At 40.6% G+C, this 25652-nt stretch overlaps 1 protein-coding gene across 4 annotated transcripts in view; it reads left to right on the top strand.

Moving 5' to 3' along the window:
* Positions 1 to 25104, top strand: part of STK38 (serine/threonine kinase 38) — a 41316-nt gene extending 16212 nt beyond the window's left edge. For 2 of the 4 annotated variants that reach the window (XM_012532300.3, XM_004267667.4), the window contains exons 3-14: positions 710 to 761; positions 1709 to 1831; positions 3571 to 3654; positions 7531 to 7654; positions 9879 to 10033; positions 14201 to 14303; positions 15152 to 15213; positions 19999 to 20116; positions 21148 to 21271; positions 21441 to 21536; positions 22511 to 22605; positions 23095 to 25104. In XM_012532300.3, coding sequence (XP_012387754.1) covers positions 710 to 761; positions 1709 to 1831; positions 3571 to 3654; positions 7531 to 7654; positions 9879 to 10033; positions 14201 to 14303; positions 15152 to 15213; positions 19999 to 20116; positions 21148 to 21271; positions 21441 to 21536; positions 22511 to 22605; positions 23095 to 23225 — 1267 coding nt within the window. In that variant the 3' untranslated portion in view covers positions 23226 to 25104. The remainder of the gene's footprint in view (positions 1 to 709; positions 762 to 1708; positions 1832 to 3570; positions 3655 to 7530; positions 7655 to 9878; positions 10034 to 14200; positions 14304 to 15151; positions 15214 to 19998; positions 20117 to 21147; positions 21272 to 21440; positions 21537 to 22510; positions 22606 to 23094) is intronic. The other 2 variants (XM_033424130.2, XM_033424131.2) reach the window with 2 other exon arrangements.
* The last annotated feature ends 548 nt before the right edge of the window (positions 25105 to 25652 follow it).

Below are 25652 nucleotides of genomic sequence, written 5' to 3'. Positions count from 1 at the left end.
GTACCTTGTACTTCTTCCCTGCTCTGCTCAGCTTGCCTGTGGTCTGGATTGCTGATAAGTGATAGAGGAGATTCCAGCCCATGTGCTTTCATTTATTATGCCGAATAAATAAAAGTTGTGTGGAATTGGTTGTAAGGAAGTTTTACTTGTTTTAGTTTTATCAAATCAGTATGAGAATACAGATCAAAAACATTCTTGGATGCAGTTTCTAAAGTTTAGTACTCCAAGGATTTAGAGTCTTAAGATTTAACAGCAGTGCCAGTCACCTTTTTTGAACATTCCCCCCCTTGAATCTCCAAATTCTGTGTTTACCTTTGTTGTTATTAGTCTTTGCTTGTGGCAGGGAGGAGGAGGAAGATGTGAAAGTAAAGGAAGTAGATTTCAGTCAGGGACAAGGAGAGAAACGCCCTGATAGAAGAGGTTATCAAACACCAGCTGTCTGTGGTTTGTTAAGGAGGAAATGTTACCAAAAAAAGAGAACTTTTCATTTTGAAATAAGATTCTTTGTTGCATTAACATATAATTTTTGTCAAAATGTAGAACTGACAAAGGGTGAGAATCTTTTTATTTGTCTTAATAATTGTAATTTGTTGTTCTAATGAAGCATTTTGAGATTTACCTGTTTTTATCAGTAAAAAAAATTGTTTGCATATAGATAACGGAAAGTTATCATTCAAATGTTATTTCATATGTCCTTATTTATTTTTAGACAAAAGAAGTTAGAAAAAGTGATGGAAGAAGAAGGCCTAAAAGATGAAGAGGTAATTAATATTGAAAAAATTTTCCTTGAAACCCAGCATGGCAGATCATATCTTATCCTGGCAGATCATATCTTATCCAGCAAGTTGTTAGCCTTGGTGCACAGGGGAGTGGCTTTGACTCAATAACAGGAAATTATGAGGGCTGGTGTGCTTCTGGATTTAGGTACTCATGCAGAGGGAGAAGTTAATTATTAAGTACCAGGAGAGGATGACTTCTCTAGGCTCTGTTGTAATAAATTAATTAGCTTTAGAACTCCAAGAAAAGGAAGAGATGAAATAAAATTAAAATTAAAAAAAAGCAAATTATAGCATTTTTAATTCACTGAAAAGGCTCCATAGAAGTGGGGCAAATTTCTAAAATCTTTGTCAAGGCAAAATCTCTCTCAAATCAGCCCTTCCCTCCAATGCCCACAGATGTGGCAGAAAATATAGTTAACTCGAAACCATGTAAGGAACTGAAATGACAGTGGAAATGCTTTCAAAAAGAGGAATGAATCATAGAACCCAGGAAAATGGTGAAAAATACCCAAGACTTGTAGGAACAGTAGAAAGTTAATGCATAAAATGAACCACAATCTGTAAAGAAAATCCAGAGGGAAATTTAAAAACCACACTTTTATATAAGGAGGGTTAAAGGAAAATGTTGGTTGTTTATCCTTCCTTCATTAGAAGCTTTAGAAAAGTCGATTGTTGATGTAGGTTAGTCAGCCCTCAGAGGAGGCACCGTCTGTTCAGTATGGCTTGGTTATTGTATCTGAAGGCCTGGGAAGGGAGGAGTGATCTCGTAAGGGTCATTCTGTGGTGCTTTCATGTATGAACAGATGATGCTTAGTCTGGTGTGGCCCTGCTTTGCAGGTGGGTTAAACCACAAATACAACTTTGTTGCAGAGTTTCAGAGTTCCAACTCCTCCCCTTCCCACCTCTCTCCCTCTTTATTTAAACATTAGAAACGACTCAGGAGATCAGCACATGCTCGGAAGGAAACAGAGTTTCTTCGTTTGAAGAGAACAAGACTTGGATTGGAAGATTTTGAGTCCTTAAAAGTAATAGGCAGAGGAGCATTTGGTGAGGTAAAAAAACCACAGCGACTTGTCAAATACAGAAATACCACAGAACTACAAAGCTTCTAACACCATGAGCTCATGATTCTTGATATAACGGAAGTATGGAGTGCGTGGGTCAAGCATGCCAGCCCCACATCTTAAGTGTTCTGTCTTCTTTTTCTTCCCCTCTCCACTGTCCCAGGGATCTGGTTGTTCTCTGCTTTTCCAGAGATGATGTTGATGCTTTAAGTATTGATCTAAAGGGAGAGTTGAAAGGTAGAAAGAAATCAATATTTATTATTTACTGAGTGCTTTTCTCCTATAATCATGACAGTAACTCATTTTATACACGATGAGATTAAGACTCCGAGGGGATATGTAATGTTCCAGCATCACATAACCATTGAGCAGGGGTACCAGAAGCAGGGCCTAGGTCTTCCTGATCTTGAAGGTCTTGCTTTTCTCATTACACTGCCTCTCCAGGAGCAAACTCACAGCATATCTCCACCCTTTATTTCTTCCCGCCAGATTGGTACAGCTCTAAAAAGATGGCCCTAGGTGACAGAATTTATAGAAATAAGTTATGTAAGTGGTGGTATAGAGTGAAAGCATTTGCAACTTCGTCCCAGCTGGTCTTGCATGTGCATCCTGCTTGGTCACAAGAGCAGTCTGTTGGGGAGGGTTTGAATGAGCCCATGCAAGATCATCTCCATTCATGGAAAATGCCCAAAGTGGATGACCTACTGATGTGTTAGTTTCATTATCATTGTATAAAAGGAGCAGCATAGTATTAAAAACCAGTACCTAGGGGAAATGTGAGTACATACTCAAAGGCACAGGTGAAAGATAAATTGATCCCTCATTGTTCAGAATCCCTGTTGGCCCCTTGAGAGAGGGAAAGGTACAGGACCACCTCTAAAAGAGCTTTCTGTTCAGTGAGGAGGGGACGTGGGACTCGAGGAGAACATAAAGAATGGTGCAGGGAGAAGAAAACATACATATCTTGGGGGAAGAGGGGGAGGATGTGCAGGAAATTTCCAAGAAGTTTTGTTTGGGTTTGCAGACCATTTATTTTCTTTTCATCATGAACTATCTGTTCTCTCTAAAAAAAAATTGAAAATAGAAAAGAGAAAGGAGAACTGCAGAAAACCCTACTTCCCTGATTGTGCTATTAATGCTATTATTTCCCTAATTATGCTATTATCCTATTAATAATGCTTCCAGGCATTTTTTTTTTCTATACCTGAGCTTTTGCTATTGTTTTAAACGTTGTAATAATTTCCTTAGGTTTTCTGAGCTGACTGCTTGACATGTGCCATGGGTTTAATGAGTCCTTAAGTTCCAGAGTGAGGGTTTGTTTTTTTTCTTTTTGGCCATGCCACGTGGCTTTCGGGATCTTAGTTCCCCGACCAGGGTTTGAACCCGGGCCCTTTGCAAGTGAAAGCCCTTTGCAATGAAAGCCCCAAGTCTTAACCACTGGATTGCCAGGGAATTCCCACAGTGAGGGTTTAAAATTAGATTGATTTGTTCAGCTAGGGAGCCAGAGCTGTTCAGATGTGGAGATATTTGAGTATGTTTCCAGCACTGACTTCACTGTGTGTAATATATCCATTTTGGAACATTGAAAAGCATTTTCTTCTGCTTTGTTATTGCTAGTTGCTTATATAAAAATTACAGTACTTTTCCAGTTTAAATATTACTTCCTATAACACATGAAAGCATTAGCTTGGCATTGTGAACTTTTGGCATTTCTTTATAACTTTTAGGTGCGGCTTGTTCAGAAGAAAGATACAGGGCATGTGTATGCAATGAAAATACTCCGTAAAGCAGATATGCTTGAAAAAGAACAGGTAAGAGCACAATTGAAGCAGCAATTTTAGTCAGCTTGTGAATTTCTGTCTCCTAGAACTGTTCTTTTTGCTTAATTGAAGTGTATGTTCCTATTTTAGTTTTCTTTAGCCCTGTCATGTATGAATATACATGTAATATTACTTTTCTTTCTCCCCAAAAGAAGGAGTTACATGTATTTTAAAAGTACAAATAATGCCTCTACATCATGTGCAGACTTTTTAAATTTGAAAACCTACTAGAGAAATATCTGATATTTGTATCTCCCAGTTGATCACGAGCTGTCCTTGTCATCAGGAGGCTTTTTTTGAGGTGTTTCTTACTGTGGTAGCATGTTCCTTACTGAATGCTGAGAGATAGAAGTTGTATATACACCTTGGAACTGAGGTTTAGCAATTAGAATTTAGAATTTGCGATCTCAAATGTGTCTTACATTGCTTCATTCTGTACATGCAAACCAAAGTTGGGTCTTCTCAGTGGCTCATCACTACCTAAGACCAGTCTTCTTTTGGAATGCATTTGAAAAAATATAATGCAAAAGGCAGAGCAATGCAGATTCTCCTTTCATGATTAAGGATACTTTCTAAAACCTCAAACCTACTTTGCAAATAGATTTACAAGATGCATTAAGTACTTCATGTACAATAACTAAGATTTTTAAATATTGGACAATACATTAAAAATGAAAATGCAGACTTTCTATAAATCTAATTTAATTTAGCAGGTTGCTTAAGAACAGATTGTAATGGGTGACACCTGCAAATATCCTGTAGAATACCAGTTGCTACAGGAGGGCAGAGAGACCCCATGGAAATGAGACCTCTGGATACAGAGCCTAAGAGCCAGGATGGAGACCAGCCCCACACCCAGTCCTTCCTGCTGCTCGAGAGGAGGTGTAATCACCAAGGCTTCTCTGCCCTTCATTTAAGCGCCAGCTCAAAATTTGGGATTTTAATTTTCTCTTTAATTTTCTGATATTACCCAGAAGCTTTAGACTCCGAGGAATTTTGGTCGAGAGTATCAAATACCCTGGCAGTATATCTTCAGACAGTATAGTTTATGCTAACACCAACCTTATTCAAAATGCACACTAGCCCTATTAATTTATATCTAAAAATTAGTGTGTGATATGGGTGTAGGCACTGAAAGAGTTTCAGTTAATCTTGAAAAGGAAAATGTAAGGCTGTATTGATTAGTCAGTATATTTTGTATTTCACAAGTAAATTCTATTTTTACAAGATATATTTCCTATAGTTTTAAGCAAGACTCAAAATCTTCCTTTATCAAATGATTACCGTTCAGAATAAAATTGTAAAGAGAAGTACACATCATGAGTTTGACTTATTAATCCTTCATAGCATGTGCCAGAGGTAACAGAAGTGGTAACAGGATGATCCAAACATATTGTGTAAAAAACATTTGCTCAAGTACTGTACCTTATTCAAAATCAGTTTCTAAAAATTTTCTACATGAAAATAGAGGACATGTCTGTTCTGTTAAAAATTTTAATGTTTAAAATTAAGATTTTAAATGATGCATTAACTTAAATTAGTAGCTCACCTTGCTGATGGACTCAGCTCTTTAAGTTTGACCTCAGTGTGGTCCAATTAAAGTTTCTGGCCACAGACTCTACCTGGGTCAGCCGTCTTGAGGAAGCATGCAGCAGCTTTGTGGGGCAAATCCATCACTTCTGGGTGGGGCTGACAAAGTATAGATTCAGAGCCTAACTTTTTGTAGGTATAGGTGGCTTATCCAGAGGAAAAGTTTTTGCTTGCTCTTACAAAACTGAGCAGGAATTACAGCTACCCACTGAGAGTTCAGGTTGTTATTCTGTCCCACAAGATGGAAATTTCTGCTACCTGGAAAATAAATTTTAAAGGATAAGAGACCAGCATGTAGCTAGTCTCTTCATGTTTCTCTTCCAGTGCAAAAGGAAAACCTCCAGTTGTGATGCCAGTATAGTGTTAGGATGGAACCAAAGACTGACTTTCATCTCTGCTTCCCTAGTGCCCAGGGTAGCAGCTAGCATGTGATTCCCCCACCCCATTCAATATTTATGGAACAGGGGAAAGGGAACCTCTGGTGTGAGTTGCACCTCTGGCTCTTCCCACCCCTACCCTAAAATCACCTGACTCCACCCCTAGATCTTGAGGTTCTTAGCTGCTGTCTCAGCCCCAGAAGAGAAGGGCAAGGTGTGGTCACAGTACCTGTAGCTTTCCCTGTGACAAACTGAGAATGTTGCAGTCACCATCCTGCCCTCTAAGGCGAGTGACAAGTGGCAGTAGTAGTGTCTGTTCTTTTCAGTACATCCCTACAGTAGGTAGAGGCCTTAACAGGAGACAAGGGAAGCAGAGGTGGGTGAATGCTGCCGTGTATGGTCTTTGTGTAGTAACTGACTGGGTCATAGCCAGGTCTGCATTTTAGCAATGCATTTTTGGCATGAGCATTTCCTCAAAGCATTACTTGGCTTCTTCATGATTTTATAGCACTGTTCCTTATCACCCTTATCCTCTTCCATTTTTCCCACCCTCATACCATAAGTTGAGATGTAAAAATGTAAATTTTCTAAGACAGCGGTCCCCACCCTTTTTGGCACCAGGGACCGGTTTCATGGCAGACAATCTTTCCACGGACTGGCAGGGGGAGGTGGGATGTTTCAGGTGGTAATGCAAGCGATGGGGAGTGATGGGGAGTAGCAGGTGAAGCTTCGCTTGCTCGCCTACTGCTGTGCGGCCCGGTTCCTAACAGGCTGCAGATGGGTACTGGGGACCCCTGTTTTAAGACATTGAATTTATTTAAAAATTTCCTAAAGAACAATTTTGGTAGAAACTGAAAACTCAAATACTTTTAGGCCTGTGGGAGTTAGCATGGAAGAATGAGGCAGGTTAGGTGTAAGACAGGAGAGAGGGCTGGGATCTGTGTCTTTGGTAAAGACATCCCAGTAAAACAAACAAGCATACAGCACATTGTCTCAAAACAAAAACCATGGGCTGATTTTGCCAATAGAAGTGCCGGCTTGTGAACTTGGTATATCTTTACCTCTGAACATATTCTAGGAGGTCCAGCCCTGGAACATATGTTAAGGTCAAAACCTCTATTCAAGGATTGGACTGGGTCTTAATAAATTTAGACCTGATTCAACCCAGTTTTGCATCTTGTGACACTTATATAAGAGGAGAGGGGGTGGGACTTGATAATATGCAGCAGTGTTTTGATTACTATTATATGCTTAAAGTAGATAAGGTAAACTTGATAATAATAAATTAATTCTCCCAAACGTTTGGCAACTTGGTCTTCCTAGCTAGATATTTCAGTAAAACTAGAAAACGGCAAGGTCATAAATTTGAATCTACAACTTTTCTTAGGTGTTCTTATATTTAAGTTCGGTAAGAACTGATCGAGCACATCCTGTGCGCACAGCAGTGAACTGAATGCTGTGGCATCAGAGTATTCTGGGATTGTCAACCAGGGCATTGTCTTTGCAGATGTCATTGAAGGCCTGAGGGAGGATGTGTTTAGAGAGTCTCATCTTGGGGGCTTGTTTCTATCAAAAAGGATTATTAGGACAAAAAGATATGCAAAAGGATGGTAATTTTAACTAATCAAAGGTTCCATTTATAGCACTGTTAAAGTTTCCCTTTGCATTCAAGCCATTGATTTTGCCATTTTTTAAGCCTTTCATCACTCAAGTTTTCATCACTGAATACCTTCAAGTCAAATGTTGTCAATTTTGAGTTAGTAGGTTTGCCTAAGCATAAATTAGATCTTTTGTATCTTCACAGTTTAATACTCAAAACAGTATTTAAATTGTTTAAACAAATATACAGTCTAATAAAGCAGAGCAAGGCTTGTCATTAATCAAATGCGTGTACCTCCAGGTTGGCCACATTCGTGCGGAGCGTGACATTCTAGTGGAGGCAGACAGTTTGTGGGTTGTGAAAATGTTCTATAGTTTTCAGGATAAGCTAAACCTCTACCTAATCATGGAGTTCCTGCCTGGAGGTAATTACTTGACGATGAAAGGTCATTTTTCCTTTTTGTTTTGTGGTTTCTCTATCACATCAATTAACCCTCCTTTCTACTTTTAATCGTGCTCACAAAGTTGCTTTCTGTATCTTTTTAGGTCTGTAAGGAGGTCAGTAACCTGTCTGTGCTGGGGTGCCTTTCTACAGCTTTAGGGCCATAAAAGTAACCTTCTCCTTCATTCTCATAATTTCAGATGGATATTTCTTTCTTTTCTTTTTCTTTCTAAATATATAGGAATAAACTAGGGGCTTTGCCTGCCCTCCTGTCAGTGGAATCATGTATAATTAGTTACCCTAGTGACAGAATTGAAGCTATTACATTCTTTGCTTCAACTTTTTTTCTATAACTTATAAGAAGTGAATTTCTCATTACCTATATTAGTAGCCACAATCAGTTTCTCATTTCTGAGATTTCAAGTTTTATGTAACTCGGCATGTGCATCTTCTGAGACAGCTCCAAAGTACACCCAGAACAGAGCATGCATCTGTTCTGGGGAACACAGTCTGTTTCCCAGTGAGCAGACAAACTGTGAGCACACTGGTAGGAAAGAAAGAAAACTTTTTCTTTTTTGCTTCTATAGCAAAACTAATATAATTGTGGTGTAATATTTGATCTTGTGACAACCTTTAGTTTAGATTTAGGGTCATCAATAACTTTTTATTAACAACTGATGAAGGCTAGAAAAGAATCTATCTGATAGAATGAGGAGAAACTTTTTAACATTTAGATGCCAGTCGTTAAACGGGAGTAAAAACCAGTTCAGCAACCAGCCAGCCCCTTGACATGTGTCTCCTCAAACCTTACCTGCACCATCTTCCATAGACTCTCTTGCCTCCTGGACCCTGCCCTTTGCACCTGGTGGAGCTGGCCTGCAGAGCCATAGACTGCCTGGCCTGAGCACTCTGATCATCTGGGCAAGGCCCACACAGGTGGGGCCACAGCGCTAAGGCCTCACAGATAACTTAGAGCTAGCCTGAGTCTCTGATGTGCCTCCAGATTGAATGCCTGGCTGCCAGGAGTAATAAGGCAATCATGTTTTTCAAGTTTTGGGGCAAAAAGGAGCATTTTAATAAATGGCTTAATTTTTGCCCAAGGGTAAAATATCCACTTTTCTCCAAGAATACAAAACTTCCCTCAAAGTTATAAATTAAATTTAAAAAGCAGCACGGCGCTCTATTAAAATCAGAGGTTTCTATCTCTTTTCCCTGTTTTCTAATATAAATGTCTTCCTATGCGATCTAAACTGAATATTTCCTGTTTCTTTTAGCTTTAAACTGCTTATTCATATTTCCTTTGCTTTCCTTTTGTCTGACTGTGGAGTTAGGATCAGAATCTTTTTTTCACCATTTTATGTTGATGGTATTAAGCAGAAGTAATTAAATTTTGACTTTGCAGAAAACTAAGGTTACCTTTTAACTGCTAAAATACTGATGTTGTGTTGTAAAAGTTGCATAAAGCATTTTGGTATATATTTAAGTACCTACAATAAAACACTGGAGAAAAAACCCAACTGATCTAGGGACGTGTTCACCATGTACTTTTGGGAGGCAGCTATTACACATCCTAGTCTGTAGCATTTTCAGTTCATATTTAGCTTTTGTTGAGTAACACTTTGCTACCTAAATCCCACCTTTTTATTTATGTTCTAGTGTTTTGTGAATAAACATTGGAGAGCTTGTTCTCAGCCTCCCAGAATTTTTACGTTTTTGTTGTTTGGCATTTCAGCCTCTCTCTGATATTGGCAGTGCAGCCTATGTGGAAATGCCATTTGGTTCTAGGTAGAGAGAAGTTTGCAGATATTTGTGCAAAGTATAAAGTAAAGTAGCTTTTTCCCCAGTCCAAAAAATTATCTTACGCAAATTTATTTATCTGTCTACTTATTTATTTATTTTAGTGTGAGAGGAGTTTCCTTTCTTTCTCCAAAGTAAAAGGGAAATCACAGCTCAGGGGTCAGCATCAGTTAGCTTAGGTGAAAGTGTTGTGCAATCCCTGGCTGTGAATTTTACCTTGTAAGTGTTAGAAACTGCTTACCATTTCTGCTCATATTGGGCATTTCTGCCCGTAGTGGGTAATCTCTGGGACAGAGCAGAGGCCTGTTTAGCACCGCCTTACATTGGCAGATAGGGGAGACACATTGAAAACTGGCATTTATTCGTGTGTTGTTTTGTGTGTGTGTGTGTACTTTGTATCTTGTTTCCAGGGGACATGATGACCCTGCTGATGAAGAAAGACACACTGACAGAAGAGGAGACTCAGTTTTATGCAGCAGAGACAGTATTAGCCATAGACTCCATCCACCAACTCGGATTCATCCACAGAGACATCAAACCAGACAACCTTCTCCTGGACAGCAAGGTACTGTGGGGAGTAGCAGCCTGATCAGCGTGTCTTTACCTGTCTGAGCAGCCTCTGCTTTAACACCTGCGTGGCTTGCGGTAATCACAGTAGGGGAGCTGTGAGCTACCCGGTACATTTTTTTCTTTTTCTTACAGGTAAGTTTGCTTTTACTTACTTTCTCTGAAAGGCTTATGAATTCCATAATTTGACTGAACAGTTCCTCGTAAAGATAAAGAACATTTTGGAAAATGATGAAGAATAAAATTGATTTAAGTTATTTTGTAATAAAGCCAAAGATAGTCATCTTCTCTTAGCATATAATTAACTATACTAATGCATCACCTATTGAGAACCCTTTTGTTGGGCAACCTCATCTGTTGAGGATCCCAGCCAAGAACCAGGAAGTGAGGCGACAGCAACAATAATCTGCTACAAAGTTCAGGTTCCAAATCCTGTGCCCTCTGCTTAAGGCAGAGTCCTACTCAGTCTCTGTGATGGCGTCTTTTTAGTCATCTTTAGACATGCAAATGAGGTTAGTTGCCTGATTCTAAACTCACAGCAAATCAGAAGAGAATCCCTGTGCTGCTAAATTGTTGGATGCTCCTTGGCAAGTTCTTCCACTGTCTGGATCTCACTTATCTATAAAGTGAATATATTGATCCAGAGAAGCTCCAAAGTCTCTTCCAGCTCTAAAATTCTAGGTTGTTGTGTTCTGGTACATAGAATTGTTGTCTAGACTGAATTTTTCTTTAAAGTAGGAAAGTAAATTTAACTCCTAGGGTATTTTTCTTTCTTACTGTCTTTTTTTTCTTTTTTTTTTGCGTTACGCGGGCCTCTCACTGTTGTGGCCTCGCCCGTTGCGGAGCACAGGCTCCGGACGCGCAGGCTCAGCGGCCATGGCTCATGGGCCCAGCTGCTCTGCGGCATGTGGGGTCTACCCGGACCGGGACACGAACCCGTGTCCCCTGCATCGCCAGGCGGACTCTCAACCACTGTGCCACCAGGGAAGCCCTCTCTTACTGTCTTTTGATAACAATCTTTGAAAAATCTGAAGTTTTGGTCTACTTTCTTTGAAAACCTTAATCTTTCTGTTTAAAGAGGGTAGGAGGTTTGTCAGATAATTTCTTCTAGTTAATAGTTTTTTTCTTTATTTTAAGAATAATGTATATACGTAGTGGAAAGTTTGAACAATACAGAGAGCTATAAAGAAGAAAAATACCTATAATGTTATCGTTCGAAGATCACCACTGTTCTAGTAAAATAGCTTCAGTACCGTTTCTGTTTGTGTCAGTTTATGTACAGTTAGTTAGCATCGTAAAAGTAAATAGCTTGGTATTCTGCTTTTAAAATGTTAATGTATATGAAATTATTTTTCTGTCCTTAAGTTCAGATACATATATATATATATATATTTTAAACTGTGCCTGATAGAAGGGTTTTATTTTTTTTTAATTAATTTATTTTTGGCTCCCTGGAGTCTTCATTGCTGCACGTGAGCTTTCTCTAGTTGCAGTGAGTGGGGGCTACTCTTCGTTGCGGTGCGTGGGCTTCTCATTGCGGTGGCTTCTCTTGTTGCGGAGCATGGGCTCTAGGCGCGCGGGCTTCAGTAGTTGCAGCATGTGGGCTCAGTAGTTGTGGCTCTCGGACTTAGTTGCTTCACCGCATGTGGGATCTTCCCGGACCGAACGGATCAAACCCGTTTCCCCTGCATTGGTAGGCGGATTCTTAACCACTGTGCCATCAGGGAAGTCCCAGATATATTTTTAATAAAGCAGTAGCCCTACTTTGTGTGGTCTTGGGTTCAGATGCCTTGGTCCTGTACCCCAGGTGCCTTAGTTCTCGCTTAGTTGTAGGCCGTAGTCTGTGTTCAGGGTCAGCAAACATACTGAAGGCCAAGAGCTTGGGGACTCAGTCTAGCTGAGGTGGATTTGGGAACCCTGTTTGGTGCAGACATGCTCTCTACCATATGCTAGCCCAGACTTGTAGAGGAGAGCTCATATGTGTGTTTAGCCATATAGATTATAGAAGGGAAAATGTAGACATTTTGAGTTCCTCCTGTATACTCAGAAGAGCTACAGAGTTCCCTGAAAATTTAGGTTTGAATAGCACTTGCTCCAGGCACTGCTTTTTTTTTAAAATAAATTTATTTATTTATTTTTGACTGCGTTGGGTCTTCGTTGCTGTGCGCAGGCTTTCTCTAGTTGTGGCGAGCAGGGGCTACTCTTTGTTGCGGTGTGTGGGTTTCTCATTGTGGTGGCTTCTCTTATTGTGGAGCACGGGCTTCAGTAGATGTGGTGCATGGGCTCAGTAGTTGTAGCTTGCGGACTCTAGAGCACAGGCTCAGTAGCTGTGGCGCACGGGCTTAGTTGCTCCGCAGCATGTGGGATCTTCCCGGACCAGGGCTCGAACCCATGTCCCTGGCATTGGCAGGCAGATTCATAACCTCTGCGCCACCAGGGAAGCCCCGGCACTTCTTTTTAAGACACTTTTTCTTGGAGGTGTCCAGGTAAATCATGTAATTATGAGAACTATAAAACACTTCCTTGGCTTGCAGAACAGGTTATTTGCAAGTCTTAAAGGAAGATACTAGGTTAGCAGGCCCAAAGCTGTCTTTTGTCTTTGGTAGTTTACCAAAGACAGACAGATAGACACACACACACACACACACACACACACAGACACACAGACACACACACACACACACACAGACACACACACACACAGACACACAGACACACACACACCCCTAATGGGATAAAAAAAACCCTCCAAAAACTTGACCCTACAGACTGAAGGAAGGTGGTATCATGGAAAGACCACAGATGAGTCATTGGAGCTCAGACCTTGGCCACATCACTTTTAATTGTGTGACCTTGAGCAAGCAGTATAGATCCCTGAGCATCAGGAGTCCCTCCCCTGTTTTTTTTTTTATCTACTTAAAATTTTGGTTAGTGGACACTTGGTCCTGTCTAAAATGTTCATAAGACGTTTGGTCCATGCAAAAAGTTCCTTGCAATTTGGTCCAATCCAAAGTGTCCATGCCAAATGGTTTTGGACAGAGCCAAGTATCAAGGACCTTTTGGCGTGGACCAAATGTCCTGCAAGGAAAATCTCACCACCCCAAGAACACCTTCCTCTTCCTTAGGGCTAGGCATGTGCCAGGTACCAGGTTAGGAGCCTTACATGCATTAATTCCCATCATTCTTGCCAGGAAGATATCATTATTCCCATTTTCCAGATGAGATCAGGGGGTTGGAGAGGTTAAGTAATCCTGGTCTGGAGAGAGAGAGCATTGATTTCTGGCTTTGGTTCTGCCATTTCACCCCAAAGTGATTTAATGACTCTTGAGTCTGAAGTGTGGCTTAAGAATGAGACAGCACACTTAAAGGCATGGTGCCTGGCTCACAGGAGGTGTGAGTTTTCTTTGAAGAGAATGATAAAGTCAGAGACTTATGATTAGAATACAGTGTGGCAATATTTGTCAATAACTGTGCAATAAAGTTTATTCCCTTTGTCTTTGGAATAGTTTACTCCTTGGCATTTATTCTGATGAAATAATTCATGTGGGGAAAAAGCTATATGAACAAAGATTTGTTTATTTACTCATCATTTAACAGCCATTTATTAAGACCATCTTCTGTACCATGCGTGATTAGTGTTGGGAACACAGGCCCTCTCTGGCACAGGGGTGCTTTGAGAGTGGATTAAACATCCAGTATCGGGGGATAGGTAGACAGTGATGTACTAAGTCATTTGAATATTATGTAGACATTAAAGATGATTTTGAAGAAACTGAAGAATATTTGATTGAGTTAGTTTAAGAAGTAAAATTAGATGCTGTGGATACACCTGACACTAATATAATATTGTATGCCAACTATATTTCAATATTTTAAAAAAGTGAAAAAAAAGATGCGATGGAGGCTTCAACTAGTTTTAAAGTTTATATTTGGACAAAAACAAAGGTAATGTGCAAAAATGAAAATACTTTTATTTGTATAATAGGATTTGGGGTGATCTTTAAAGAATTTGTTTGCTATTATATATTTCTTCCTGTAGTAAAAGAAAAAGCAGCATCCTTTGGCTGTGGAGCTGCAATGGATACTGCACAGAGCTGGAGAAGATAATGTTCTGTTCCACATCCATGAATGTTCATCCATTCATTACCTTGTTTCCTCCCCATAGGGCCACGTGAAACTTTCTGACTTTGGCCTTTGCACAGGACTGAAAAAAGCACATAGGACAGAATTTTATAGGAATCTGAACCACAGCCTCCCCAGTGATTTCAGTAAGTGTTAACAGTGATGTTAGCCTTTTTATCCCTTAACTGGGAGCTGTTCCCCTGGTAACCAAAATATGTGGGATGGATTAGGAGATTCTCACAGTTTGAGTCTTTAGAGAGTAAAAATACCTTCCCAGGTTTGCCTGTGATTTGTACTATATGGTGAGGCAAGATGAAGGCTACCAAATGTGTTAAAGGCAGATGTCCAAAAGAGCATTCTTTGGAGCTCTTGAGAAGGTTACAAGGGATGAATAAGGAGCAGGCAAGCAAAAGTAGTAGAGGAAAGAGTCCTGGGAACAACTCCAGATTATATTTATCCTTGGTGCTTCTTTCTGTCATGGCAGAAAGAAGTTTATGAGTTACTTTCACTCTATCAAACCATTGAAACTCTGTAGTAAAATTACAGTTCATCCTTGAGAAGCTTATGTCCATAGTGTATTATATATTCAGAAGTCTCTGATTATGTAAGTTACTACTGTTGGAAATTTGATAGTAATTTTGAGAAGTTGTGAATGTTTTAGGTCCACTTTGGGACCTTTGCTTCTGATGAGACTGAATTCCCTGTGATTCTGATTAAATTCCCTGTAATTTTGTTTAAGGTCTGTCCGTGTCCTCTGGCCACCTGATCCACATAGAAGTGTGGCTTACAACTCTTATTGTGTGATTCTTTGAGTTAATGCTTTAGAGCCTCTGATTTGGGCTTATGAATTTGCTGGGAAATGTGTCATCCAGAGTTATTGATGTATGGGCAGAAAAGCAAGACTTGAGGGTCTCATGTGGCTTGAACCAGAGCCTAAAAAAGTAGTAAACTTTATTCCTGAACTTTGATTAGAACTTGTTTTCTCTGCTTTTAGCTTTTCAGAACATGAATTCCAAAAGGAAAGCAGAAACCTGGAAAAGAAACAGACGTCAGCTAGTAAGTAATATTTGTGGCTTCTTAAATGCTACAAACCAAGTATGAATCAGTTTAAAAGTATGCACATAAATTTGCATTTGATAAATGTTTGCAGCTTACCTATTCCTTGTTTTAAATTACCTTAATAGAGCACTGTCATTATGTTGGTAGCGCCAAAAGTAATCTTTTGAAGGAGGGCAGATAATATGAGGTTGTTCTGGTTGTGACATTTTCAGTGGATGACCTCATTCTGACCTTTTACATTGGTGACAACCCCTTTCCTTCCTATTTTACCTTTTCCCTATGTTTATGGTGGTAAAGGGGTTATATTTAAGATGGAGTTCTCGCAAAATGAAACTAAGTACAAATACCCAGAGCTTTAAGGCTGTGGTTCTCAAACTTTAAAAAGTTTGATTCACTGAGTCAAATCAGTTCACCTGCCCCACCCTTTCCTACTTTATGGTGGAAAAAGGAACTTGGTGATAAAAACTGGAGAGAAATTTAAGGGAAATGCTTACTTTACTAGTATTTGAGTATATACACATAAAATTATGCCCCACAAGCTTAAAAATAAGTAACATTATTGCATTTACCTTGGTATCAATAGCATGTTGGAATTTATTTAAATAGTACAGATTCACCAGTGAAATACTGCTGTCTAGGCAAACTTTTATTCTGACTCATTGGTTCATAAAATGCAATGCACATATCCCAGTGTCTAGTTATTGGAGAATTATTGACCAGATATAATAGAAATGTGTATCACTACATACTTAGGCTTTCCTAGAAACCCAATAGCAAATTGAAAATAGTAAAGCTAAACTATAGCAGTTGGTCATTAGAAAGCAAGAATAGCAGGGATGGAAAACTATGACTAACTTGGAATGATGATCATGCATGTGTATTCGCTAGAAATAGTGGCACTTCTGCTTGTTGGTGTATACAGTTGTAACTTGGCAGTTTGCCAGATACAGTGTTTTGGCCAGACTTCTTAGTAAAATAGTGAATTAGAGTTCTCTATAGTATCTTTAATAACTCATTTAGTAGGTTGCTACTAAGTACCTGTTAGTCATATGTGAAAGTGGAAGCCTTAGGATTAAGAAAGAATCAAAAGAAAGGCTTGCATTTTTTGGATTCATTTAAGGCCCATCAGTGGGTCTCAAGACCATGCTTTGAATATTATGATTTTTATGTTAAACCTGGGTTTTGGAAATGTAGAAAATGAAATTAATCTGTGATATCTTTTCTAACATTAACTTGGGGATACTTAAGTTTGGTATAGCTAGTCACATCATAGCCTTCTTTTCATAGTTTGTTAAGGATTAGGGAATGTCAGGAGCAGATTTGGTCAGGCGCTTCTATTATGTCTCTCATAGAGCAGTAGATCTTAGCCTTGGCTACATACCAGAATCACCTAGGGAACTTCAGAACTTACTGATGCTGGGTCCCACCCCAAGAGATTCTGGTGCAGTTGGTTTGGGGTATATAGTCTCGGTATCTTATCTGATTTTTAAAAGGGCTCTGGGTGATTCTACTGTGCAGTGAAAGTTGAGACCCTCTAAGAGACTGTTTCTTAAACAGTAGCTCCTGCATTATTGGGAGACTGATAATTATGTTTTGGAGGGTAACAAAAGGTAAGGAATCTTCTGTGATTAAAAAAATTTTTTTTTAAAGCAAACTAAGATTTAACCTTTGGCGACTGTAATTTTGGGGGTAATTAAGCTTAAATACCTTAAATTATTCTTGTACTCTGAGAAGCTTTATGCCCTTTGACATATGCCAAAGGGTCATGTCAGACTTACTAGGAACCCCTTATAGGTCTATAAGGAAGGAAATGTCCCAAGTTCCATATTTGGAGTTAAGTGTTCTTTAATAGTTAATGTTTTTTAATCTGAATAAACTTAGGTTCTCATGCTGTGGTTAAGGTTCTTGCCTTTTTACTCTATCTATAGTAGAAGTGGTCATCCTCATATGACCTCCTCTGATAACTTGAAGAAAATAAAGCTAACTTTCAGTCTTCAAAAGGTCAGTTAGGGCTTCCCTGGTGGCGCAGTGGTTGAGAGTCTGCCTGCTGATGCAGGGGACACGGGTTCGTGCCTTAGTCCGGGAAGATCCCACATGCCACGGAGCCTGCGCGTCTGGAGCCTGTGCTCCGCAATGGGAGAGGCCACAACAGTGAGAGGCCCGCGAACCACACACACACACGCAAAAAAAGGTCAGTTAGCCCTGTGCTTTTGACCTGTCGTAAGTGATCCCATTCAGCTAGTACCAAGTTGAAGGTTAATATTAGTTAATGCTTAATATAAATTTATTGCTCTAGGTTAAGCCTAACGTATATAATTGTTCACCCTGCCTGCTACGTTTTTTTTTTTTGTGTGTGGTAGGTGGGCCTCTCACTGTTGTGGCCTCTCCCGTTGCGGAGCACAGGCTCCGGACGCGCAGGCTCAGCGGCCATGGCTCACAGGTCCAGCTGCTCTGCGGCATGTGGGATCTTCCCGGATCGGGGCACGAACCCATGTCCTCTGTGTCGGCAGGTGGACTCTCAACCACTGCGGCACCAGGGAAGCCCCAAAATTACTTTTTAAAAGCAGAGGAGTGGAATTCCCTGTCTGTCCAGTGGTTAGGATTTCATACTTCCACTGCAGGGGGCATGGGTTCAATTCCCTGGTCGGGGAACTAAGATCCTGCATGCCGCGTGGTGTGGCCAAAAAATAAAAATAAAAAAGATAAAGGCAGAGGAATGATAAACATAAAATTGAGCATGGGGGTTAGGAGGAGAGGCAGGAGGATGGGCTGGTGGGTACACTGGTAGCTTGAATAATATCAGTGATACATATTTTGGTTCTTCATTTGGACTCATGGGTATTCATTTTATTATGCTTCATAATTTGGTAATTTTTTGGTATGTTACAAATTTTAAAAATCATAATAAAAATGATAAGCCTCAGTCTGGGAGAAGATATTTGCAATATATAAAACTATAAAGGATTAATGTTCTGATGAATCAGGATTAATGCCTTGGATTCATAAAGAATTACTACGAGGGAATTCCCTGGTGGTCCAGTGGTTAGGACTCCACATTTTCACTACCAGGGCCAGGGTTCGATCCCTGGTCGGGGAACTAAGATCCCACAAGCCGTGAGGCCAAAAAGAAAAGCTAAAAAAGAAAGAATTCCAAGGAATCAGTAAGAAAAAAGATGATGCAACTGAAAAAAACAACTAATGGTCAAAGGATCCGAACAGTAGTAATTCACAGAAAAAAGAACTGAATGGCTAATTAACATATGAATATGCACTCAACCTTACTAGAAATAAGGGAAATGCAAATTAAAACAGCAAGATCCTATTTCATGTTCATCAGATTGGTAAAAATTTAAGAGTCTGACAAAGACAAGTGTTGGTGAAAGTGGAGCACTAGGAGCTCATCCCACTGGGCATGTTAAATAGATGTAACCACCTTGGAGGACAACTGGATGATGTCTGATTAAGTTGAAGATGCTCATGATGCAAGACCCAGCAATACTACCCAGTGCCCAGGACGTGTTACAAGAATGTTTATTCAGGTGTTACTTGTTATAGTGAAACATTGGAAGCAATGTAAGTGTTTATTTAGAGAAGAATGTATAAAAAACATTGTGACATTTGTATAATGGAATAGTGTACAGCAGTGAAATTGGTGAACTAGAGCTACATGAATAAATCTCAAAATCATAATATGGAGTAAAAACAAGTTTTAGCTAAGAATAATGCAGTACGGTATGAAACCCTTTATTAAAAGTTGAAATATACAAGAAATTATATGTCATTTATACAAATATCCATACAAGCATAGCACAGGGGTAGTTATGATTTCAGGATAGTTATGACTTCAGTGGGGAGAGGAGGATTCTGGCTTTAATCATTTCTGTAGTTTTGTTTCTTTTCAAAAGGAATGATCTGAGACAAATATCACAGATTATTAACCTCTCTTTAACATGGGTAATGTATACATGGATGTTGTATTGTCTGCTTTTTTTTCTGTATATTTGCAGTATTTCATAATAAGTATTTTTAAAAGTCCACACAGCTGTAGCTTTTAACTTTAGAAGTTGTATAATATGGAAAGCACTTAGATTAGAGCCTTCCATGTGGTAAGCCCTCAAATGCTGAGCACAGGAAGGCTTTTTGACTGTAATTCCCCTAGTATTGTAGTCCTGGTATATGAGAGTAGATTACTTGAATTTAGAAAATACTCTTCTAAGAACTAGTTACATAAATGTTTCAGTTTGATAAGCAGATATTTATAAACCTTTGACCAATAGGTTATAACTTTAGCTTTTAATAAAGTTTCCCTTTATGATTTTCCAAATTAAAGAGGTAGAAAGAGGGATGGTTTTGAGCAAGATATTTAATTTCCAAACCAGGCTCTGCCAGTTAACTAGTTCTGAGGCCTTGGGCAAAGCCGTTTTGGGCGTCAGAGTTTTATCTGCAAAGTTGGGCGAATAAGGTCCTCTTTGCTGAGTTTTGTCATAGGCTCATAAGCATAAAAGGAGTACAGGGCCTGGCACTTACTGGGTGCTCAGTTATGGTACTAGTTGCTACGACAGATACCTTTGACCTAGTGAATGGTCTCTCACCTCACTGACAAAGCTTTATTTTCATTTTGGAAGTTCTCTTAATGGCCAGACTTGCCATTAAGCTGCTGGGCCATCCTGCTTATTTAGTTTGTGGGTAGCTCTAGGTGATACTTGTAGCCTTTGGTCTCTAGAACAGAACTCTGGGCACCCATCTTCCTGCTGGGCTTCCTGATGTGTGTACATGTTTCAGGCCTTCTCCACAGTAGGCACTCCTGACTACATTGCTCCTGAGGTGTTCATGCAGACCGGGTACAACAAGCTCTGTGATTGGTGGTCGCTGGGGGTGATCATGTATGAAATGCTTATTGGTAAGTTGCGTGCTTTCAGAGGACTTTTTCTGTGCAGTCAGGAAAGAGTCCTATGTTGATAATAGACTGTTTCAGGTGGGGGTCATCTAAGAGCACTTTTCCCCCCTCGTCTTTTAAAGTGAAGTTTCCTAGGTAGAAAACGCTGGGCCATCAAATGTATCCCACTATATTATGGCTCCCTGGCACCCTCTCGTGGCTTTGTTGATCATTTATCATGGTTTTCTTCGACTTTTCCATCCTCTCCATCTAGCAACTCTTTCATTCACTGGCATTTATTAAACACCCATTGTATACAGAGAGCCTTCACTGGGCTGTGTCTCGAGCACTCTACTTCTTAGTTGCTGTCCCCCCTTCTCTCTCAAAGCCTTCAGAGCATGGACCCCTCGTACCTCTCTCCCTGTTGATTGGTATGTCTGTGTATTTAGGGGACACATCTGTGGGGCTGGCCATATGCCTGAGCACTAGGAGAGCCCATCTGTCCGTGGTGGCCCTGAGTGAATCTGTGTGAATGACTGGTGTGGCATCGTCTGGCTGTGTTGTCTTTGGGAACACTGGATGCATGCGTGTGGAGGCGGATGTGGTCTGTGTAGAGGGCAGGTGGAGTATTACGGTGACTATCCTTCTCACCTGTAGTTCTCAAAGAGAGGCATGGTGGTCACTTTTCCCAAATAAGGATATTCCTAGAATGGAGTCATTTCTTAATGATGTTGTTTCATCCTTTCGTTTTCCTCTTTGGGCACAGTGAGCCCCGCCTCTGCAACTCTGCTTCTGTCCTCCTTCCTTTTTCCAGCTCCAGCTAGTAGCTGGCTCCCTAGTGGTACCAGAAGCACAACTTCACTTTGGGTTTAAGAGTTTGGGGGAAAATGAACAATTGGTCTAGATGTTTCCTGGGGTGAGTGGAAATCCTGTCCATGTCATGTAGGGAAGGACATATAGGATCATTAAAGATATATTAGAATCAGATTAAGGGGAATAATCTCAGATTCAAAGTTCTGGGATGTGAGAGCTCCGAAGTTCCCTTTTTATTACAGGCTACCCACCTTTCTGTTCTGAGACCCCTCAAGAGACATATAAGAAGGTGATGAACTGGAAAGAAACTTTGACTTTTCCTCCAGAAGTTCCTATTTCTGAGAAAGCCAAGGATCTAATTTTGAGGTATCAGAGAACATTTCCCCTGTCCCCCAGCCAGGCTTTTCGACATGAGTGAATCTATTTTTAAAAATTTTCATCATTTCCTGGGTTGGTCCCCCCTTCTTCCCATTTCTCCTTTTCTTTTTCTGAAGAGACTACTTGAGGTATGCTGAAAGGCCTCTGTCTTTTCCAGATTCTGCTGTGAATGGGAACATAGAATTGGAGCCCCTGGAGTTGAGGAAATCAAAAGTAACTCTTTTTTTGAAGGTGTTGACTGGGAACATATCAGGTATATCCGTATACAAAGTTTCAGGATAATTTCAGAAAGTCTGTAGTTTGCTTAATACTAATTTAGAAGCACCACTACTGGCAAGCCAAGTATGGGAAGAGAGCTTCTTAGAAATTCAGGGTCTTTTCCTGATTTTCATTCATGGCGAGGATTGGGAGTTGGGGTTTCCTGTCACCCATGTGCCATGGGACACGTTGAAGCCAGCAGTCATTTCCAAAGTGAAGTGAACTTTGGATTCCACGGTGAAAGGACCACCTAAGCATTGTGTTGCACTTGCTTTTACCAAGAACACACCAACTTCTCTAGTGTTAGGAGCCACCAGCAGGACTGTCCCTGCCCCTAGGGTGGAGGCTATCACTGGGAGACAGAGAAGGAAGAGAGGAGTGGAAGAAGGATAGAGTGGGGAAGGGCGCAGAGGGGGAGTGGAGGGGAAACGTGAAACTGTTGCGGACAGGGCTCGCAGAGAGCTGCCAGCGCTGCACAGACCTCCCTCCTCAGCATTCATTGGTTGAGCAGAAGATGAAGTTGTCATCCATTTCATAGTAGTGTTCTAATTCGCATGCTTGTGATTTCTACCTTTGCCTTTTAGCCACTCTACTTCGTTGGCACTTCTGGTAGAAGAGGGGCAGAGCCCTGCACGAGGGGGCATTTAGAGGTTCAGTTTCCCTTTTCAGCAGACAGGGCAGGCTGTCAGGGAGAGTGTGCTAACTTTGGATTTTAATTTCTCCTTATTTTTCTTGTCTTTCTTCCTAGCTATGAATATTGTTACATTTTTTTCATCATAGTTTTGTTTGGTTGTAGTCAGCTGGTGTGGTTGGTCAGTGGTCATAAGCTTTTCAAAGGAAATTAATGCTGCCTGCCAGTGGACAGTCTTCCCTTGTCAGACCAGGGGTCTTTTTTGGAGAAAGACTTGATTACTTGTGATCCATATGTTTACTAACCGTAGTAATTTTTGGCATGTCTGTCCTTGGCAGAGAGAGGCCTGCTGCAATATCTATTGAAATCAAAAGCATTGATGATACCTCAAACTTCGATGAGTTTCCAGAATCTGATATTCTTAAGCCAACAGGTAATTCTACCACTGCCTCAGGCTGCCTTATAAGTGCATTATTTCCCCCAAATTTTGGGGTGATGTTTACAAATCAGGGTAGAGAACATGGAGAGGAACTGCAGGCTCTTTGTAAGTATTTTTCCAGTGTTAATGCAGGGCAGCAGTGAGACCTTGTTGAATGGAAAGTAGTGAATACAAACACCCATATTTAGCCTGCTTAGCTGGATGGGTGAACCACAAAGATTTGTTCTCTTGTTATTTATTAAATTAAAGGTTAGGTAATCTGAAATGACAGAAATGAGAAAATAAAACTTTTAAAATATTGTGAAAAACATGAGGTTCAGAGAACATAGGCAGGCAAATGTAGAAATTTCGCAGAGTGAAAAATAACTTTTCCCAGATAGAAGCTGTGATATGTTCTTCAGAATGTAATGTACTGAGTGTCAGTACTGAGTAGTCCATCAAGGTAAGGCAGTGAATCAACTCTCACATCTGTTTCTTTCCCAGTGGCAACAAGTAATCACCCTGACACTGACTACAAGAACAAAGACTGGGTCTTCATCAATTACACATACAAGCGCTTTGAGGGTCTGACTGCGCGGGGGGCAATACCTTCCTACATGAAAGCAGCAAAGTAGTTTCCTTGAAATGGGATCCTAAATCGAGCAGTTCTTTGTACAACATCATGGTTTTCTTCTCACATAACTGTTTTGAAAGAGCTTCGAAGAAGTTTATGGAACCTACCAACGTGTCATGGTAAACTCCTGAAATGTGATAGTCTCTTCCATGATGCATCTGATGACCTGTAGAACAAAGACAACCATTTTTACTACATCAGCCATTAACGGCTGTCCTGCTTCTTTAGAAGCATCATGAGCCAATTTGATGTTTTAAAAAAACTTGAGTTTTCCTAAGTTCATCAGAATGAAGGGGGAAAAACAGCCATCATCCAACATTGAGATTGTAACATATACTTACTGAGTATCAGCCAATTCCTGTGATTTTGTGACATATGCTTGCTACCAAGCCCACCAAGTATTTTTTTTCTTTACAGCTAAAAGTTCCATAGTACTAAGGAAACAAAGCAATAAAGAAAGCTTCAGTAGCCAGCATTCTGGCTGAAGGAAATGATCCACCATTCTGAGTGGGTGACGGTGGTAGTTTCTCCCCAAACCTCAGCCTCGGGCAAGTAGCTTTTTATAGCCTCCATTCATGGTGCACTTTATTTATGGTACTAGGATAAAGACCCTCAGTCCATTTTGATTTCCTTCTACCCATCTGAAATACTCACGCTGCTTTTCTGAGTGTTGATGGGAAGATACCAGCTTGATCCTTTGTTGCTCTTAGAAGGCCCAAAAAGCCACTGGGCATTGATTGCCAAGGAGTCCTGGATCACGTGGAAAACCCTTTCTCTTCACGGCTGTATTAGAAAATCCCTTTGGATGTTGCCGTGGACTAGCAATACCCACAAGTGCTGCCAAAAGGACCTCGGTTTATTCCTGGGAACACAGCAAGGAGAGCCCAGGCAGAAGCAGGAGGCCTCGAACCCTCTTGGCTAAGGTGCTGCTCCTGCTCCGTGTCCAGACCTCCCTGCAAGTGGTGAAGGAACGAGCCCAATACAAAGCGCAGAGCCAGCCTGCAAATCCGTGCGAAGTTCACGCCTCAATCTTTGGTGCAACTGTATTTGTATCCTCTTAGTATTTCTCCTCTCCCAACTTTAAGTAACCATTTTGCCTTGGAATCATGATTACAAATTTTTCCTTTGCAGATGCCTTCCTGGGGGATGGTCCTCTTCACCCTAAAGGGTCACGTGCAGGCCTGGGCTGACCCGGCCTCTCTGCTGTGGTGTTCTCTAGAGAGACCCTCTGAATTTTAGCACAAAGTGCCTTTTCTTTCACAGCTGCCACCGCCTTTAGAGGACTTTTGCTGCATCAGAAGAATGTGGAGGCTCCATATTAATGCATTATTACTTTTAAAAATTTTGATAACTCTTAAAGCATCATTTGCACCTATGTGGTAACTTTGCCTGTTGCAGAGTGTCATAGCCAAGCCACAGCTGGGAGACTGCTTTCTGCCAGTCTTGAGGTTGTTAACATCAGCTATGAAAGGAAAGTACGTCCTAGCTTAGCCATTCAGAAAAGAAAAAGAAAAATGGACTATCAGAGTTACAGTAGTAAGTGAAACTGCTTTGGGTTTTAATGTCTTAGAGGAAGAAAAAAGAATATTAGGGAAATATTAACTCTGGATGAAGGTAATGTGTTTCCCCTTATTCTTTCATTCATGGTTTGCTAGTGAAAAGGAAGTGAGATTCTTTTGTGTAACTTTGTAGCTTCTTTGGATTACCAAATAGTTGGGGTCTTGACCCCTATGTGTTTTGCAAGAGTATGTGGTAAGCATGGACAATGAGAGGTAATGGGAGGGTGGTAGGTAGTCTGTGTGTTGGGGAGTGGCAGGGGATAATTTGTTTTTGGGGGGGAATGCCCACATTTTAACTTTTAAATGTCTGAATAAACTGTGGAAACAATAGTGTAAGTCTGTGGCTCGTAATTCAAAGAGCCAGAGTGCTGATGGCTTCCTCTGACCCTTTTGTCTGCAAACCGTTAAACGCTGAAGACCACCTTTAGGCAAAATGCTTTACCACCTCAGGGAAGATGGGACCTGCTTTTTTGTTCCCTGAGAACAAGTCTTCTGAACTGGAGTTCATGTAAAGAGACTGTCTTCTGTTGGCCTCACGTCTATGCTCTTTTCACCTGGCTCAGTGTTACTGGGCAGTGGGCACTCTTGCAGTAAGTGCAGTTAGGCCAAGGGGAGACCTGCCGACGAAAGTTCTGTAAACTGGTGGACCCTTTATACAACTGTTTGTAGCTCAGCCCCATTTTTTTTTCAGCCTGGGGTTGACCAGGAATCTCACAAGCTCCCAGGATGGACTTCTCAGCTCCCTGTGTCCACCAGAGCAGGGCTCTGTCTCTGGATGTAGATTTAAGGAGTCTTATGGGTCCCACTTCTTACCTCCTTCTCTGGGTCAGGAAAAGGACCCTCAGGCAAAGAGGAAGGGGCAAAGACCA

This window comes from Orcinus orca, chromosome 10 (genome assembly GCF_937001465.1).
Source record: "Orcinus orca chromosome 10, mOrcOrc1.1, whole genome shotgun sequence".
Taxonomy (NCBI): Eukaryota; Metazoa; Chordata; class Mammalia; order Artiodactyla; family Delphinidae; genus Orcinus; species Orcinus orca.
The sequence above is the reverse complement of the archived record's forward strand: the minus strand, read 5'-3'. Positions and strand labels throughout refer to the sequence as shown.